The sequence below is a fragment of the Phyllobates terribilis genome, unplaced genomic scaffold (assembly GCF_046119375.1).
Source record: "Phyllobates terribilis strain yellow unplaced genomic scaffold, ASM4611937v1 Scaffold_29__1_contigs__length_15306474, whole genome shotgun sequence".
Classification (NCBI taxonomy): Eukaryota; Metazoa; Chordata; class Amphibia; order Anura; family Dendrobatidae; genus Phyllobates; species Phyllobates terribilis.
The window spans coordinates 8,926,641-8,945,512 of NW_027362789.1; the positions used below are offsets into that span (position 1 = coordinate 8,926,641).

Genomic DNA, 18,872 nt, shown 5'->3' on the forward strand with positions numbered 1-18,872 from the left:
TTTTCAGGACACACTGGGGAGATTCCCAGGGTGATTTTAAATATGTATGGGGTTTATAATTGTAGTTGTCAATGGTATAAGGTTATTTTTGGCCATTTTATATGAAAGTGTACTGTCTCTTTAAGAAATTTCACTTTTGAATTGTGGGCTGGAAATCGCAGTATAGCACTGTCAAGACATCCTAAGAAGGTTCCCAGGGTGATTTTAAATATGTATGGGGTTTATAATTGTAGTGGGCAATGGTATAAGGTTTATTTTTGGCCATTTTATATGAAAGTGTACTGTCTCTTTAAGAAACTTAACTTTTGAATTGGGGGCTGGAAATCGCAGTATAGCACTGTCAAGAAACCATAAGAAGGTTCCCAGGGTGATTTAAAATATGTATGGGGTTTATAATTGTAGTGGGCAATGGTATAAGGTTATTTTTGGCCATTTTATATGAAAGTGTACTGTCTCTTTAAGAAGCTTAATGTTATGCACACGCCCGGGCTAAGCGGCGTGTGCGTGTGATTGGTAGTGATTCCACTGGACCGTGCCGGAGAGTGAATGCCTGGAGGGGCGTGACTAAGTATTCACCCGATCCGACCAGGGTCGCACGACGGCATACGACGCCAGTGCACCAAGGAGGAACCGAGCAGAGGGACCAGGTGCTACTCCAGGACAGACCCCGGACACGGCTGTTGACCCACACAGGGGAATACAGGAACAGGCTGGTAGGCTGGCACACAGACTGGTGGGTAAAGGCAGGCACGACTGGTATGCAGGCAGGCGGGTATGCAGGCAGGGGGGTAAAGGCAAGCACAGCTAGAGTGCAGACAGGGAGGCACTAGCAGGTAGGAACACAGGACTGCCGGAGCAGCGGGCAGAAGCAGGGCAGGACAGGACTGCCGGAGCAGCGGGCAGAAGCAGGGCAGGACAGGACTGCCGGAGCAGCGGGCAGAAGCAGGGCAGGACAGGACTGCCGGAGCAGCGGGCAGAAGCAGGGCAGGACAGGACTGCCGGAGCAGCGGGCAGAAGCAGGGCAGGACAGGACTGCCGGAGCAGCGGGCAGAAGCAGGGCAGGACAGGACTGCCGGAGCAGCGGGCAGAAGCAGGGCAGGACAGGACTGCCGGAGCAGCGGGCAGAAGCAGGGCAGGACAGGACTGCCGGAGCAGCGGGCAGAAGCAGGGCAGGACAGGACTGCCGGAGCAGCGGGCAGAAGCAGGGCAGGACAGGACTCTGTTCACACGGAACAAACAGGAAGGGAAAGACAGAGCCAGATACTCACACAGTACTTGCAGAGACAACAAGCAGGAGTTAGGTACGAGTTCAGACTCTGCAGAAAAAGGAAGGGAACGGACATAGAGGCAAAACAGGTAAAGGATAGGAGAGAGTTCAGACTGGAACTGAGTGTACGGAGGAGACCGACACTGCAGCGGGATACAGGAGCGGGTCTGGGAATACTGCCCCCAGAGAGGCGGAACGAACAGGCAAGGAGCGTGTTCAGACAGGACAGACAAGATACAGGAGCGGGTCTAGGTAATCGGCTCCTAGAAGGCGGGAGGAACAGGCTAGGAGCGTGTTCAGACAGGACAGAAAAGATACACAGAAAGGACTCAGTTCAGACACGGGAACTAATACCGCAAAGCAGGAGACATACAGGACTTAGTTCAGACACGGGAACTAATACCGCAAAGCAGGAGACATACAGGACTTAGTTCAGACACGGGAGCTGATACCGCAAAGCAGGAGAAATACAGGACTCAGTTCAGACACGGGAACTGATACAAAAAGCAGGAGACGTACAGGACTTAGTTCAGACACGGAAACTGATACAAAAAGCAGGAGACATACAGGACTTAGTTCAGACACGGGAACTAATACCGCAAAGCAGGAGACATACAGGACTAAGTTCAGACAGGCCTGGAAATACAGCCTCCAGGAAAGGCAGACAAGGAAACAAAGACGGGACCTGGCACCTTCAGAGTGCAAGCACACACTGAAGGAAAACACTATGCACAGGCCGGGATAGAAGGGAGCTGCTGAGCTATATACCAAGTGTCAGACAGCAATAGGCTGAGGACGCACAAGGGGTGTGACCCACAGCAGGCACAAAAAGCAGGAAGTGATCGGGCGCCGCCCTTAAGCAGCAGAGACAGACACAAACAGACAGCATGGAGGGAAGCCAGAGAGACATTCTGGACAGGAGATCAAGTGCGCGCTCCTGCACAGTGGGAAATGGACCACTATGCAAGGACGCCGCCAGGTATGTTACACTTAACTTTTGAATTGGGGGCTGGAAATCGCAGTATAGCACTGTCAAGACACCCTAAGAAGGTTCCCAGGGTGATTTTAAATATGTATGGGGTTTATAATTGTAGTGGGCAATGGTATGAGGTTATTTTTGGCCATTTTATATGAGAGTGTACTGTCTCTTTAAGAAACTTAACTTTTGAATTGGGGGCTGGAAATTGCAGTATAGCACTGTCAAGACACTATAAGAAGGTTCCCAGGGTGATTTTAAATATGTATGGGGTTTATAATTGTAGTGGGCAATGGTATAAGGTTATTTTTGGCCATTTTATATGAAAGTGTACTGTCTCTTTAAGAAATTTCACTTTTGAATTGGGGGCTGGAAATCGCAGTATAGCATTTTCAGGACATCCTGGGGAGGTTCCCAGGGTGATTTTAAATATGTATGGGGTTTATAATTGTAGTGGGCAATGGTATAAGGTTATTTTTGGCCATTTTATATGAAAGTGTACTGTCTCTTCAAGAAATTTCACTTTTGAATTGGGGGCTGGAAATTGCAGTATAGCACTGTCAAGACACCCTAAGAAGGTTCCCAGGGTGATTTTAAATATGTATGGGGTTTATAATTGTAGTGGGCAATGGTAAAAGGTTATTTTTGGCCATTTTATATGAAAGTGTACTGTCTCTTTAAGAACGTAACTTTTGAATTGGGGGCTGGAAATCGCAGTATAGCATTTTCAGGACACACTGGGGAGATTCCCAGGGTGATTTTAAATATGTATGGGGTTTATAATTGTAGTTGTCAATGGTATAAGGTTATTTTTGGCCATTTTATATGAAAGTGTACTGTCTCTTTAAGAAATTTCACTTTTGAATTGTGGGCTGGAAATCGCAGTATAGCACTGTCAAGACTTCCTAAGAAGGTTCCCAGGGTGATTTAAAATATGTATGGGGTTTATAATTGTAGTGGGCAATGGTATAAGGTTATTTTTGGCCATTTTATATGAAAGTGTACTGTCTCTTTAAGAAACTTAACTTTTGAATTGGGGGCTGGAAATTGCAGTATTTCACTGTCAAGACACCCTAAGAAGGTTCCCAGGGTGATTTTAAATATGTATGGGGTTTATAATTGTAGTGGGCAATGGTATAAGGTTATTTTTGGCCATTTTATATGAAAGTGTACTGTCTCTTTAAGAAACTTTAATTTTGAATTGGGGGCTGGAAATCGCAGTATAGCATTTACAGGATATCCTGGGAAGGATCCCAGGGTGATTTTAAATATGTATGGGGTTTATAATTGTAGTGGGCAATGGTATAAGGTTTATTTTTGGCCATTTTATATGAAAGTGTACTGTCTCTTTAAGAAGCTTAACTTTTGAATTGGGGGCTGGAAATCGCAGTATAGCACTGTCAAGAAACCCTAAGAAGGTTCCCAGGGTGATTTTAAATATGTATGGGGTTTATAATTGTAGTGGGCAATGGTATAAGGTTATTTTTGGCCATTTTATATGAGAGTGTACTGTCTCTTTAAGAAACTTAACTTTTGAATTGGGGGCTGGAAATTGCAGTATAGCACTGTCAAGACACTATAAGAAGGTTCCCAGGGTGATTTTAAATATGTATGGGGTTTATAATTGTAGTGGGCAATGGTATAAGGTTATTTTTGGCCATTTTATATGAAAGTGTACTGTCTCTTTAAGAAATTTCACTTTTGAATTGGGGGCTGGAAATCGCAGTATAGCATTTTCAGAACATCCTGGGGAGGTTCCCAGGGTGATTTTAAATATGTATGGGGTTTATAATTGTAGTGGGCAATGGTATAAGGTTATTTTTGGCCATTTTATATGAAAGTGTACTGTCTCTTTAAGAAATTTCACTTTTGAATTGGGGGCTGGAAATCGCAGTATAGCACTGTCAAGAAACCCTAAGAAGGTTCCCAGGGTGATTTTAAATATGTATGGGGTTTATAATTGTAGTGGGCAATGGTAAAAGGTTATTTTTGGCCATTTTATATGAAAGTGTACTGTCTCTTTAAGAACGTAACTTTTGAATTGGGGGCTGGAAATCGCAGTATAGCATTTTCAGGACACCCTGGGGAGGTTCCCAGGGTGATTTTAAATATGTATGGGGTTTATAATTTTAGTGGGCAATGGTATAAGGTTATTTTTGGCCATTTTATATGAAAGTGTACTGTCTCTTTAAGAAATTTCACTTTTGAATTGTGGGCTGGAAATCGCAGTATAGCACTGTCAAGACATCCTAAGAAGGTTCCCAGGGTGATTTTAAATATGTATGGGGTTTATAATTGTAGTGGGCAATGGTATAAGGTTTATTTTTGGCCATTTTATATGAAAGTGTACTGTCTCTTTAAGAAGCTTAACTTTTGAATTGGGGGCTGGAAATCGCAGTATAGCACTGTCAAGACATCCTAAGAAGGTTCCCAGGGTGATTTTAAATATGTATGGGGTTTATAATTGTAGTGGGCAATGGTATAAGGTTATTTTTGGCCATTTTATATGAAAGTGTACTGTCTCTTTAAGAAATTTCACTTTTGAATTGTGGGATGGATATCGCAGTATAGCATTTTCAGGACACCCTGGGGAGGTTCCCAGGGTGATTTTAAATATGTATGGCGTTTATAATTGTAGTGGGCAATGGTATAAGGTTATGTTTGGCCATTTTATATGAAAGGGTACTGTCTCTTTAAGAAATTTCACTTTTGAATTGTGGGCTGGAAATCGCAGTATAGCACTGTCAAGAAACCCTAAGAAGGTTCCCAGGGTGATTTTAAATATGTATGGGGTTTATAATTGTAGTGGGCAATGGTATAAGGTTATTTTTGCCCATTTTATATGAAAGGGTACTGTCTCTTTAAGAAACTTTACTTTTGAATTGTGGGCTGGAAATCGCAGTATAGCACTGTCAAGACATCCTAAGAAGGTTCCCAGGGTGATTTTAAATATGTATGGGGTTTATAATTGTAGTGGGCAATGGTATAAGGTTATTTTTGGCCATTTTATATGAAAGTGTACTGTCTCTTTAAGAAATTTCACTTTTGAATTGGGGGCTGGAAATCGCAGTATAGCATTTTCAGGACATCCTGAGGAGGTTCCCAGGGTGATTTTAAATATGTATGGGGTTTATAATTGTAGTGGGCAATGGTATAAGGTTATTTTTGGCCATTTTATATGAAAGTGTACTGTCTCTTCAAGAAATTTCACTTTTGAATTGGGGGCTGGAAATTGCAGTATAGCACTGTCAAGACACCCTAAGAAGGTTCCCAGGGTGATTTTAAATATGTATGGGGTTTATAATTGTAGTGGGCAATGGTAAAAGGTTATTTTTGGCCATTTTATATGAAAGTGTACTGTCTCTTAAGAACGTAACTTTTGAATTGGGGGCTGGAAATCGCAGTATAGCATTTTCAGGACACCCTGGGGAGGTTCCCAGGGTGATTTTAAATATGTATGGGGTTTATAATTTTAGTGGGCAATGGTATAAGGTTATTTTTGGCCATTTTATATGAAAGTGTACTGTCTCTTTAAGAAATTTCACTTTTGAATTGTGGGCTGGAAATCGCAGTATAGCACTGTCAAGACATCCTAAGAAGGTTCCCAGGGTGATTTTAAATATGTATGGGGTTTATAATTGTAGTGGGCAATGGTATAAGGTTTATTTTTGGCCATTTTATATGAAAGTGTACTGTCTCTTTAAGAAGCTTAACTTTTGAATTGGGGGCTGGAAATCGCAGTATAGCACTGTCAAGACATCTTAAGAAGGTTCCCAGGGTGATTTTAAATATGTATGGGGTTTATAATTGTAGTGGGCAATGGTATAAGATTATTTTTGGCCATTTTATATGAAAGTGTACTGTCTCTTTAAGAAATTTCACTTTTGAATTGGGGGCTGGAAATCGCAGTATAGCACTGTCAAGACACCCTAAGAAGGTTCCCAGGGTGATTATAAATATGTATTGGGTTTATAATTGTAGTGGGCAATGGTATAAGGTTATTTTTGGCCATTTTATATGAAAGTGTACTGTCTCTTTAAGAAATTTCACTTTTGAATTGGGGGCTGGAAATCGCAGTACAGCATTTTCAGGACACACTGGGGAGATTCCCAGAGTGATTTTAAATATGTATGGGGTTTATAATTGTAGTGGGCAATGGTATAAGGTTATTTTTGGCCATTTTATATGAAAGTGTACTGTCTCTTTAAGAAATTTCACTTTTGAATTGTGGGCTGGAAATCGCAGTATAGCACTGTCAAGACATCCTAACAAGGTTCCCAGGGTGATTTTAAATATGTATGGGGTTTATAATTGTAGTGGGCAATGGTATAAGGTTATTTTTGGCCATTTTATATGAAAGTGTACTGTCTCTTTAAGAAATTTCACTTTTGAATTGGGGGCTGGAAATTGCAGTATAGCACTGTCAAGACACCCTAAGAAGGTTCCCAGGGTGATTTTAAATATGTATGGGGTTTATAATTGTAGTGGGCAATGGTATAAGGTTATTTTTGGCCATTTTATAAGAAAGTGTACTGTCTCTTTAAGAAATTTCACTTTTGAATTGGGGGTTGGAAATTGCAGTATAGCATTTTCAGGACACCCTGGGGAGGTTCCCAGGGTGATTTTAAATATGTATGGGGTTTATAATTGTAGTTGGCAATGGTATAAGGTTATTTTTGGCCATTTTATATGAAAGTGTACTGTCTCTTTAAGAAATTTCACTTTTGAATTGTGGGATGGATATTGCAGTATAGCATTTTCAGGACACCCTGGGGAGGTTCCCAGGGTGATTTTAAATATGTATGGGGTTTATAATTGTAGTGGGCAATGGTATAAGGATATTTTTGGCCATTTTATATGAAAGGGTACTGTCTCTTTAAGAAACTTTACTTTTGAATTGGGGGCTGGAAATCGCAGTATAGCACTGTCAAGACATCCTAAGAAGGTTCCCAGGGTGATTTTAAATATGTATGGGGTTTATAATTGTAGTGGGCAATAATATAAGGTTATTTTTGGCCATTTTATATGAAAGTGTACTGTCTCTTTAAGAAATTTCACTTTTGAATTGTGGGATGGATATCGCAGTATAGCATTTTCAGGACACCCTGGGGAGGTTCCCAGGGTGATTTTAAATATGTATGGCGTTTATAATTGTAGTGGGCAATGGTATAAGGTTATGTTTGGCCATTTTATATGAAAGGGTACTGTCTCTTTAAGAAATTTCACTTTTGAATTGGGGGCTGGAAATCGCAGTATAGCACTGTCAAGACACCCTAAGAAGGTTCCCAGGGTGATTATAAATATGTATTGGGTTTATAATTGTAGTGGGCAATGGTATAAGGTTATTTTTGGCCATTTTATATGAAAGTGTACTGTCTCTTTAAGAAATTTCACTTTTGAATTGGGGGCTGGAAATCGCAGTACAGCATTTTCAGGACACACTGGGGAGATTCCCAGAGTGATTTTAAATATGTATGGGGTTTATAATTGTAGTGGGCAATGGTATAAGGTTATTTTTGGCCATTTTATATGAAAGTGTACTGTCTCTTTAAGAAATTTCACTTTTGAATTGTGGGCTGGAAATCGCAGTATAGCACTGTCAAGACATCCTAACAAGGTTCCCAGGGTGATTTTAAATATGTATGGGGTTTATAATTGTAGTGGGCAATGGTATAAGGTTATTTTTGGCCATTTTATATGAAAGTGTACTGTCTCTTTAAGAAATTTCACTTTTGAATTGGGGGCTCGAAATTGCAGTATAGCACTGTCAAGACACCCTAAGAAGGTTCCCAGGGTGATTTTAAATATGTATGGGGTTTATAATTGTAGTGGGCAATGGTATAAGGTTATTTTTGGCCATTTTATAAGAAAGTGTACTGTCTCTTTAAGAAATTTCACTTTTGAATTGGGGGTTGGAAATTGCAGTATAGCATTTTCAGGACACCCTGGGGAGGTTCCCAGGGTGATTTTAAATATGTATGGGGTTTATAATTGTAGTTGGCAATGGTATAAGGTTATTTTTGGCCATTTTATATGAAAGTGTACTGTCTCTTTAAGAAATTTCACTTTTGAATTGTGGGATGGATATTGCAGTATAGCATTTTCAGGACACCCTGGGGAGGTTCCCAGGGTGATTTTAAATATGTATGGGGTTTATAATTGTAGTGGGCAATGGTATAAGGATATTTTTGGCCATTTTATATGAAAGGGTACTGTCTCTTTAAGAAACTTTACTTTTGAATTGGGGGCTGGAAATCGCAGTATAGCATTTACAGGACACCCTGGGAAGGTTCCCAGGGTTATTTTAAATATGTGTGGGGTTTATAATTGTAGTGGGCAATGGTATAAGGTTATTTTTGGCCATTTTATATGAAAGTGTACTGTCTCTTTAAGAAACTTAACTTTTGAATTGGGGGCTGGAAATCGCAGTATAGCACTGTCAAGACATCCTAAGAAGGTTCCCAGGGTGATTTTAAATATGTATGGGGTTTATAATTGTAGTGGGCAATAATATAAGGTTATTTTTGGCCATTTTATATGAAAGTGTACTGTCTCTTTAAGAAATTTCACTTTTGAATTGTGGGCTGGAAATCGCAGTATAGCACTGTCAAGAAACCCTAAGAAGGTTCCCAGGGTGATTTTAAATATGTATGGGGTTTATAATTGTAGTGGGCAATGGTATAAGGTTATTTTTGCCCATTTTATATGAAAGGGTACTGTCTCTTTAAGAAACTTTACTTTTGAATTGTGGGCTGGAAATCGCAGTATAGCACTGTCAAGACATCCTAAGAAGGTTCCCAGGGTGATTTTAAATATGTATGGGGTTTATAATTGTAGTGGGCAATGGTATAAGGTTATTTTTGGCCATTTTATATGAAAGTGTACTGTCTCTTTAAGAAATTTCACTTTTGAATTGGGGGCTGGAAATCGCAGTATAGCATTTTCAGGACATCCTGGGGAGGTTCCCAGGGTGATTTTAAATATGTATGGGGTTTATAATTGTAGTGGGCAATGGTATAAGGTTATTTTTGGCCATTTTATATGAAAGTGTACTGTCTCTTCAAGAAATTTCACTTTTGAATTGGGGGCTGGAAATTGCAGTATAGCACTGTCAAGACACCCTAAGAAGGTTCCCAGGGTGATTTTAAATATGTATGGGGTTTATAATTGTAGTGGGCAATGGTAAAAGGTTATTTTTGGCCATTTTATATGAAAGTGTACTGTCTCTTTAAGAACGTAACTTTTGAATTGGGGGCTGGAAATCGCAGTATAGCATTTTCAGGACACCCTGGGGAGGTTCCCAGGGTGATTTTAAATATGTATGGGGTTTATAATTGTAGTGGGCAATGGTATAAGGTTATTTTTGGCCATTTTATATGAAAGTGTACTGTCTCTTTAAGAAATTTCACTTTTGAATTGGGGGCTGGAAATCGCAGTACAGCATTTTCAGGACACACTGGGGAGATTCCCAGGGTGATTTTAAATATGTATGGGGTTTATAATTGTAGTTGTCAATGGTATAAGGTTATTTTTGGCCATTTTATATGAAAGTGTACTGTCTCTTTAAGAAATTTCACTTTTGAATTGTGGGCTGGAAATCGCAGTATAGCACTGTCAAGACATCCTAAGAAGGTTCCCAGGGTGATTTTAAATATGTATGGGGTTTATAATTGTAGTGGGCAATGGTATAAGGTTTATTTTTGGCCATTTTATATGAAAGTGTACTGTCTCTTTAAGAAACTTAACTTTTGAATTGGGGGCTGGAAATCGCAGTATAGCACTGTCAAGAAACCCTAAGAAGGTTCCCAGGGTGATTTAAAATATGTATGGGGTTTATAATTGTAGTGGGCAATGGTATAAGGTTATTTTTGGCCATTTTATATGAAAGTGTACTGTCTCTTTAAGAAACTTAACTTTTGAATTGGGGGCTGGAAATTGCAGTATTTCACTGTCAAGACACCCTAAGAAGGTTCCCAGGGTGATTTTAAATATGTATGGGGTTTATAATTGTAGTGGGCAATGGTATAAGGTTATTTTTGGCCATTTTATATGAAAGTGTACTGTCTCTTTAAGAAACTTTAATTTTGAATTGGGGGCTGGAAATCGCAGTATAGCATTTACAGGATATCCTGGGAAGGATCCCAGGGTGATTTTAAATATGTATGGGGTTTATAATTTTAGTGGGCAATGGTATAAGGTTATTTTTGGCCATTTTATATGAAAGTGTACTGTCTCTTTAAGAAACTTACCTTTTAAATTGGGGGCTGGAAATCGCAGTATTGCACTGTCAAGAAACCCTAAGAAGGTTCCCAGGGTGATTTTAAATATGTATGGGGTTTATAATTGTAGTGGGCAATGGTATAAGGTTATTTTTGGCCATTTTATATAAAAGTGTACTGTCTCTTTAAGAAATTTCACTTTTGAATTGGGGGCTGGAAATCGCAGTATAGCACTGTCAAGACACCCTAAGAAGTTTCCCAGGGTGATTTTAAATATGTATTGGGTTTATAATTGTAGTGGGCAATGGTATAAGGTTATTTTTGGCCATTTTATATGAAAGTGTACTGTCTCTTTAAGAAATTTCACTTTTGAATTGGGGGCTGGAAATCGCAGTACAGCATTTTCAGGACACACTGGGGAGATTCCCAGGGTGATTTTAAATATGTATGGGGTTTATAATTGTAGTTGTCAATGGTATAAGGTTATTTTTGGCCATTTTATATGAGAGTGTACTGTCTCTTTAAGAAACTTAACTTTTGAATTGGGGGCTGGAAATTGCAGTATAGCACTGTCAAGACACTATAAGAAGGTTCCCAGGGTGATTTTAAATATGTATGGGGTTTATAATTGTAGTGGGCAATGGTATAAGGTTATTTTTGGCCATTTTATATGAAAGTGTACTGTCTCTTTAAGAAATTTCACTTTTGAATTGGGGGCTGGAAATCGCAGTATAGCATTTTCAGGACATCCTGGGGAGGTTCCCAGGGTGATTTTAAATATGTATGGGGTTTATAATTGTAGTGGGCAATGGTATAAGGTTATTTTTGGCCATTTTATATGAAAGTGTACTGTCTCTTCAAGAAATTTCACTTTTGAATTGGGGGCTGGAAATTGCAGTATAGCATTTTCAGGACATCCTGGGGAGGTTCCCAGGGTGATTTTAAATATGTATGGGGTTTATAATTGTAGTGGGCAATGGTATAAGGTTATTTTTGGCCATTTTATATGAAAGTGTACTGTCTCTTCAAGAAATTTCACTTTTGAATTGGGGGCTGGAAATTGCAGTATAGCACTGTCAAGACACCCTAAGAAGGTTCCCAGGGTGATTTTAAATATGTATGGGGTTTATAATTGTAGTGGGCAATGGTATAAGGTTATTTTTGGCCATTTTATATGAAAGTGTACTGTCTCTTTAAGAAATTTCACTTTTGAATTGGGGGCTGGAAATCGCAGTACAGCATTTTCAGGACACACTGGGGAGATTCCCAGGGTGATTTTAAATATGTATGGGGTTTATAATTGTAGTTGTCAATGGTATAAGGTTATTTTTGGCCATTTTATATGAAAGTGTACTGTCTCTTTAAGAAATTTCACTTTTGAATTGTGGGCTGGAAATCGCAGTATAGCACTGTCAAGACATCCTAAGAAGGTTCCCAGGGTGATTTTAAATATGTATGGGGTTTATAATTGTAGTGGGCAATGGTATAAGGTTATTTTTGGCCATTTTATATGAAAGTGTACTGTCTCTTTAAGAAACTTTAATTTTGAATTGGGGGCTGGAAATCGCAGTATAGCATTTACAGGATATCCTGGGAAGGATCCCAGGGTGATTTTAAATATGTATGGGGTTTATAATTTTAGTGGGCAATGGTATAAGGTTATTTTTGGCCATTTTATATGAAAGTGTACTGTCTCTTTAAGAAACTTACCTTTTAAATTGGGGGCTGGAAATCGCAGTATTGCACTGTCAAGAAACCCTAAGAAGGTTCCCAGGGTGATTTTAAATATGTATGGGGTTTATAATTGTAGTGGGCAATGGTATAAGGTTATTTTTGGCCATTTTATATAAAAGTGTACTGTCTCTTTAAGAAATTTCACTTTTGAATTGGGGGCTGGAAATCGCAGTATAGCACTGTCAAGACACCCTAAGAAGTTTCCCAGGGTGATTTTAAATATGTATTGGGTTTATAATTGTAGTGGGCAATGGTATAAGGTTATTTTTGGCCATTTTATATGAAAGTGTACTGTCTCTTTAAGAAATTTCACTTTTGAATTGGGGGCTGGAAATCGCAGTACAGCATTTTCAGGACACACTGGGGAGATTCCCAGGGTGATTTTAAATATGTATGGGGTTTATAATTGTAGTTGTCAATGGTATAAGGTTATTTTTGGCCATTTTATATGAAAGTGTACTGTCTCTTTCAGAAATTTCACTTTTGAATTGTGGGCTGGAAATCGCAGTATAGCACTGTCAAGACATCCTAAGAAGGTTCCCAGGGTGATTTTAAATATGTATGGGGTTTAAAATTGTAGGGGCAATGGTATAAGGTTATTTTTGGCCATTTTATATGAAAGTGTACTGTCTCTTTAAGAAGCTTAACTTTTGAATTGGGGGCTGGAAATCGCAGTATAGCACTGTCAAGACACCCTAAGAAGGTTCCCAGGGTGATTTTAAATATGTATGGGGTTTATAATTGTAGTGGGCAATGGTATAAGGTTATTTTTGGCCATTTTATATGAGAGTGTACTGTCTCTTTAAGAAACTTAACTTTTGAATTGGGGGCTGGAAATTGCAGTATAGCACTGTCAAGACACTATAAGAAGGTTCCCAGGGTGATTTTAAATATATATGGGGTTTATAATTGTAGTGGGCAATGGTATAAGGTTATTTTTGGCCATTTTATATGAAAGTGTACTGTCTCTTTAAGAAATTTCACTTTTGAATTGGGGGCTGGAAATCGCAGTATAGCATTTTCAGGACATCCTGGGGAGGTTCCCAGGGTGATTTTAAATATGTATGGGGTTTATAATTGTAGTGGGCAATGGTATAAGGTTATTTTTGGCCATTTTATATGAAAGTGTACTGTCTCTTCAAGAAATTTCACTTTTGAATTGGGGGCTGGAAATTGCAGTATAGCACTGTCAAGACATCCTAAGAAGGTTCCCAGGGTGATTTTAAATATGTATGGGGTTTATAATTGTAGTGGGCAATGGTATAAGGTTATTTTTGGCCATTTTATATGAAAGTGTACTGTCTCTTTAAGAAATTTCACTTTTGAATTGGGGGCTGGAAATCGCAGTATAGCACTGTCAAGAAACCCTAAGAAGGTTCCCAGGGTGATTTTAAATATGTATGGGGTTTATAATTGTAGTGGGCAATGGTAAAAGGTTATTTTTGGCCATTTTATATGAAAGTGTACTGTCTCTTTAAGAACGTAACTTTTGAATTGGGGGCTGGAAATCGCAGTATAGCATTTTCAGGACACCCTGGGGAGGTTCCCAGGGTGATTTTAAATATGTATGGGGTTTATAATTTTAGTGGGCAATGGTATAAGGTTATTTTTGGCCATTTTATATGAAAGTGTACTGTCTCTTTAAGAAATTTCACTTTTGAATTGTGGGCTGGAAATCGCAGTATAGCACTGTCAAGACATCCTAAGAAGGTTCCCAGGGTGATTTTAAATATGTATGGGGTTTATAATTGTAGTGGGCAATGGTATAAGGTTTATTTTTGGCCATTTTATATGAAAGTGTACTGTCTCTTTAAGAAGCTTAACTTTTGAATTGGGGGCTGGAAATCGCAGTATAGCACTGTCAAGACATCTTAAGAAGGTTCCCAGGGTGATTTTAAATATGTATGGGGTTTATAATTGTAGTGGGCAATGGTATAAGATTATTTTTGGCCATTTTATATGAAAGTGTACTGTCTCTTTAAGAAATTTCACTTTTGAATTGGGGGCTGGAAATCGCAGTACAGCATTTTCAGGACACACTGGGGAGATTCCCAGAGTGATTTTAAATATGTATGGGGTTTATAATTGTAGTGGGCAATGGTATAAGGTTATTTTTGGCCATTTTATATGAAAGTGTACTGTCTCTTTAAGAAATTTCACTTTTGAATTGTGGGCTGGAAATCGCAGTATAGCACTGTCAAGACACCCTAAGAAGGTTCCCAGGGTGATTTTAAATATGTATGGGGTTTATAATTGTAGTGGGCAATGGTATAAGGTTATTTTTGGCCATTTTATAAGAAAGTGTACTGTCTCTTTAAGAAATTTCACTTTTGAATTGTGGGATGGATATCGCAGTATAGCATTTTCAGGACACCCTGGGGAGGTTCCCAGGGTGATTTTAAATATGTATGGGGTTTATAATTGTAGTGGGCAATGGTATAAGGATATTTTTGGCCATTTTATATGAAAGGGTACTGTCTCTTTAAGAAACTTACCTTTTGAATTGGGGGCTGGAAATTGCAGTATAGCACTGTCAAGAAACCCTAAGAAGGTTCCCAGGGTGATTTTAAATATGTATGGGGTTTATAATTGTAGTGGGCAATGGTATAAGGTTATTTTTGGCCATTTTATATGAAAGTGTACTGTCTCTTTAAGAAACTTAACTTTTGAATTGGGGGCTGGAAATCGCAGTATAGCACTGTCAAGACATCCTAAGAAGGTTCCCAGGGTGATTTTAAATATGTATGGGGTTTATAATTGTAGTGGGCAATAATATAAGGTTATTTTTGGCCATTTTATATGAAAGTGTACTGTCTCTTTAAGAAATTTCACTTTTGAATTGTGGGCTGGAAATCGCAGTATAGCACTGTCAAGAAACCCTAAGAAGGTTCCCAGGGTGATTTTAAATATGTATGGGGTTTATAATTGTAGTGGGCAATGGTATAAGGTTATTTTTGCCCATTTTATATGAAAGGGTACTGTCTCTTTAAGAAACTTTACTTTTGAATTGTGGGCTGGAAATCGCAGTATAGTACTGTCAAGACATCCTAAGAAGGTTCCCAGGGTGATTTTAAATATGTATGGGGTTTATAATTTTAGTTGTCAATGGTATAAGGTTATTTTTGGCCATTTTATATGAAAGTGTACTGTCTCTTTAAGAAATTTCACTTTTGAATTGTGGGCTGGAAATCGCAGTATAGCACTGTCAAGACACCCTAAGAAGGTTCCCAGGGTGATTTTAAATATGTATGGGGTTTATAATTGTAGTGGGCAATGATATAAGGTTATTTTTGGCCATTTTATATGAAAGTGTACTGTCTCTTTAAGAAACTTTAATGGTGAATTGGGGGCTGGAAATCGCAGTATAGCATTTACAGGACACCCTGGGAAGGATCCCAGGGTGATTTTAAATATGTATGGGGTTTATAATTTTAGTGGGCAATGATATAAGGTTATTTTTGGCCATTTTATATGAAAGTGTACTGTCTCTTTAAGAAATTAAACTTTTGAATTGGGGGCTGGAAATCGCAGTATAGCACTGTCAAGAAACCCTAAGAAGGTTCCCAGGGTGATTTTAAATATGTATGGGGTTTATAATTGTAGTGGGCAATGGTATAAGGTTATTTTTGGCCATTTTATATGAAAGTGTACTGTCTCTTTAAGAAATTAAACTTTTGAATTGGGGGCTGGAAATCGCAGTATAGCACTGTCAAGACATCCTAAGAAGGTTCCCAGGGTGATTTTAAATATGTATGGGGTTTATAATTGTAGTGGGCAATGGTATAAGGTTATTTTTGGCCATTTTATATGAGAGTGTACTGTCTCTTTAAGAAACTTAACTTTTGAATTGGGGGCTGGAAATTGCAGTATAGCACTGTCAAGACACTATAAGAAGGTTCCCAGGGTGATTTTAAATATGTATGGGGTTTATAATTGTAGTGGGCAATGGTATAAGGTTATTTTTGGCCATTTTATATGAAAGTGTACTGTCTCTTTAAGAAATTTCACTTTTGAATTGGGGGCTGGAAATCGCAGTATAGCATTTTCAGGACATCCTGGGGAGGTTCCCAGGGTGATTTTAAATATGTATGGGGTTTATAATTGTAGTGGGCAATGGTATAAGGTTATTTTTGGCCATTTTATATGAAAGTGTACTGTCTCTTCAAGAAATTTCACTTTTGAATTGGGGGCTGGAAATTGCAGTATAGCATTTTCAGGACATCCTAAGAAGGTTCCCAGGGTGATTTTAAATATGTATGGGGTTTATAATTGTAGTGGGCAATGGTATAAGGTTATTTTTGGCCATTTTATATGAAAGTGTACTGTCTCTTTAAGAAATTTCACTTTTGAATTGGGGGCTGGAAATCGCAGTATAGCACTGTCAAGAAACCCTAAGAAGGTTCCCAGGGTGATTTTAAATATGTATGGGGTTTATAATTGTAGTGGGCAATGGTAAAAGGTTATTTTTGGCCATTTTATATGAAAGTGTACTGTCTCTTTAAGAACGTAACTTTTGAATTGGGGGCTGGAAATCGCAGTATAGCATTTTCAGGACACCCTGGGGAGGTTCCCAGGGTGATTTTAAATATGTATGGGGTTTATAATTTTAGTGGGCAATGGTATAAGGTTATTTTTGGCCATTTTATATGAAAGTGTACTGTCTCTTTAAGAAATTTCACTTTTGAATTGTGGGCTGGAAATCGCAGTATAGCACTGTCAAGACATCCTAAGAAGGTTCCCAGGGTGATTTTAAATATGTATGGGGTTTATAATTGTAGTGGGCAATGGTATAAGGTTATTTTTGGCCATTTTATATGAAAGTGTACTGTCTCTTTAAGAAACTTCACTTTTGAATTGGGGGCTGGAAATCGCAGTATAGCACTGTCAAGGCACTATAAGAAGGTTCCCAGGGTGATTTTAAATATGTATGGGGTTTATAATTGTAGTGGGCAATGGTATAAGGTTATTTTTGGCCATTTTATATGAAAGTGTACTGTCTCTTCAAGAAATTTCACTTTTGAATTGGGGGCTGGAAATTGCAGTATAGCACTGTCAAGACACCCTAAGAAGGTTCCCAGGGTGATTTTAAATATGTATGGGGTTTATAATTGTAGTGGGCAATGGTAAAAGGTTATTTTTGGCCATTTTATATGAAAGTGTACTGTCTCTTTAAGAACGTAACTTTTGAATTGGGGGCTGGAAATCGCAGTATAGCATTTTCACGACACCCTGGGGAGGTTCCCAGGGTGATTTTAAATATGTATGGGGTTTATAATTGTAGTGGGCAATGGTATAAGGTTATTTTTGGCCATTTTATATGAAAGTGTACTGTCTCTTTAAGAAATTTCACTTTTGAATTGGGGGCTGGAAATCGCAGTACAGCATTTTCAGGACACACTGGGGAGATTCCCAGGGTGATTTTAAATATGTATGGGGTTTATAATTGTAGTTGTCAATGGTATAAGGTTATTTTTGGCCATTTTATATGAAAGTGTACTGTCTCTTTAAGAAATTTCACTTTTGAATTGTGGGCTGGAAATCGCAGTATAGCACTGTCAAGACATCCTAAGAAGGTTCCCAGGGTGATTTTAAATATGTATGGGGTTTATAATTGTAGTGGGCAATGGTATAAGGTTTATTTTTGGCCATTTTATATGAAAGTGTACTGTCTCTTTAAGAAACTTAACTTTTGAATTGGGGGCTGGAAATCGCAGTATAGCACTGTCAAGAAACCATAAGAAGGTTCCCAGGGTGATTTAAAATATGTATGGGGTTTATAATTGTAGTGGGCAATGGTATAAGGTTATTTTTGGCCATTTTATATGAAAGTGTACTGTCTCTTTAAGAAACTTACCTTTTAAATTGGGGGCTGGAAATCGCAGTATTGCACTGTCAAGAAACCCTAAGAAGGTTCCCAGGGTGATTTTAAATATGTATGGGGTTTATAATTGTAGTGGGCAATGGTATAAGGTTATTTTTGGCCATTTTATATAAAAGTGTACTGTCTCTTTAAGAAATTTCACTTTTGAATTGGGGGCTGGAAATCGCAGTATAGCACTGTCAAGACACCCTAAGAAGTTTCCCAGGGTGATTTTAAATATGTATTGGGTTTATAATTGTAGTGGGCAATGGTATAAGGTTATTTTTGGCCATTTTATATGAAAGTGTACTGTCTCTTTAAGAAATTTCACTTTTGAATTGGGGGCTGGAAATCGCAGTACAGCATTTTCAGGACACACTGGGGAGATTCCCAGGGTGATTTTAAATATGTATGGGGTTTATAATTGTAGTTGTCAATGGTATAAGGTTATTTTTGGCCATTTTATATGAAAGTGTACTGTCTCTTTAAGAAATTTCACTTTTGAATTGTGGGCTGGAAATCGCAGTATAGCACTGTCAAGACATCCTAAGAAGGTTCCCAGGGTGATTTTAAATATGTATGGGGTTTAAAATTGTAGGGGCAATGGTATAAGGTTATTTTTGGCCATTTTATATGAAAGTGTACTGTCTCTTTAAGAAGCTTAACTTTTGAATTGGGGGCTGGAAATCGCAGTATAGCACTGTCAAGACACCCTAAGAAGGTTCCCAAGGTGATTTTAAATATGTATGGGGTTTATAATTGTAGTGGGCAATGGTATAAGGTTATTTTTGGCCATTTTATATGAGAGTGTACTGT

The 18,872-nt window shown here is 38.3% G+C and overlaps 1 protein-coding gene across 1 annotated transcript in view; it reads left to right on the forward strand.

The window, feature by feature from the left end:
• The first annotated feature begins 1,700 nt into the window (after window positions 1-1,700).
• Window positions 1,701-18,872, forward strand: part of LOC141178661 (uncharacterized) — a 201,270-nt gene continuing 184,098 nt past the window's right edge. Inside the window, exon 1 of the mRNA XM_073660551.1 lies at window positions 1,701-2,246. Coding sequence (XP_073516652.1) covers window positions 2,229-2,246 — 18 coding nt within the window. The 5' untranslated portion in view covers window positions 1,701-2,228. The remainder of the gene's footprint in view (window positions 2,247-18,872) is intronic.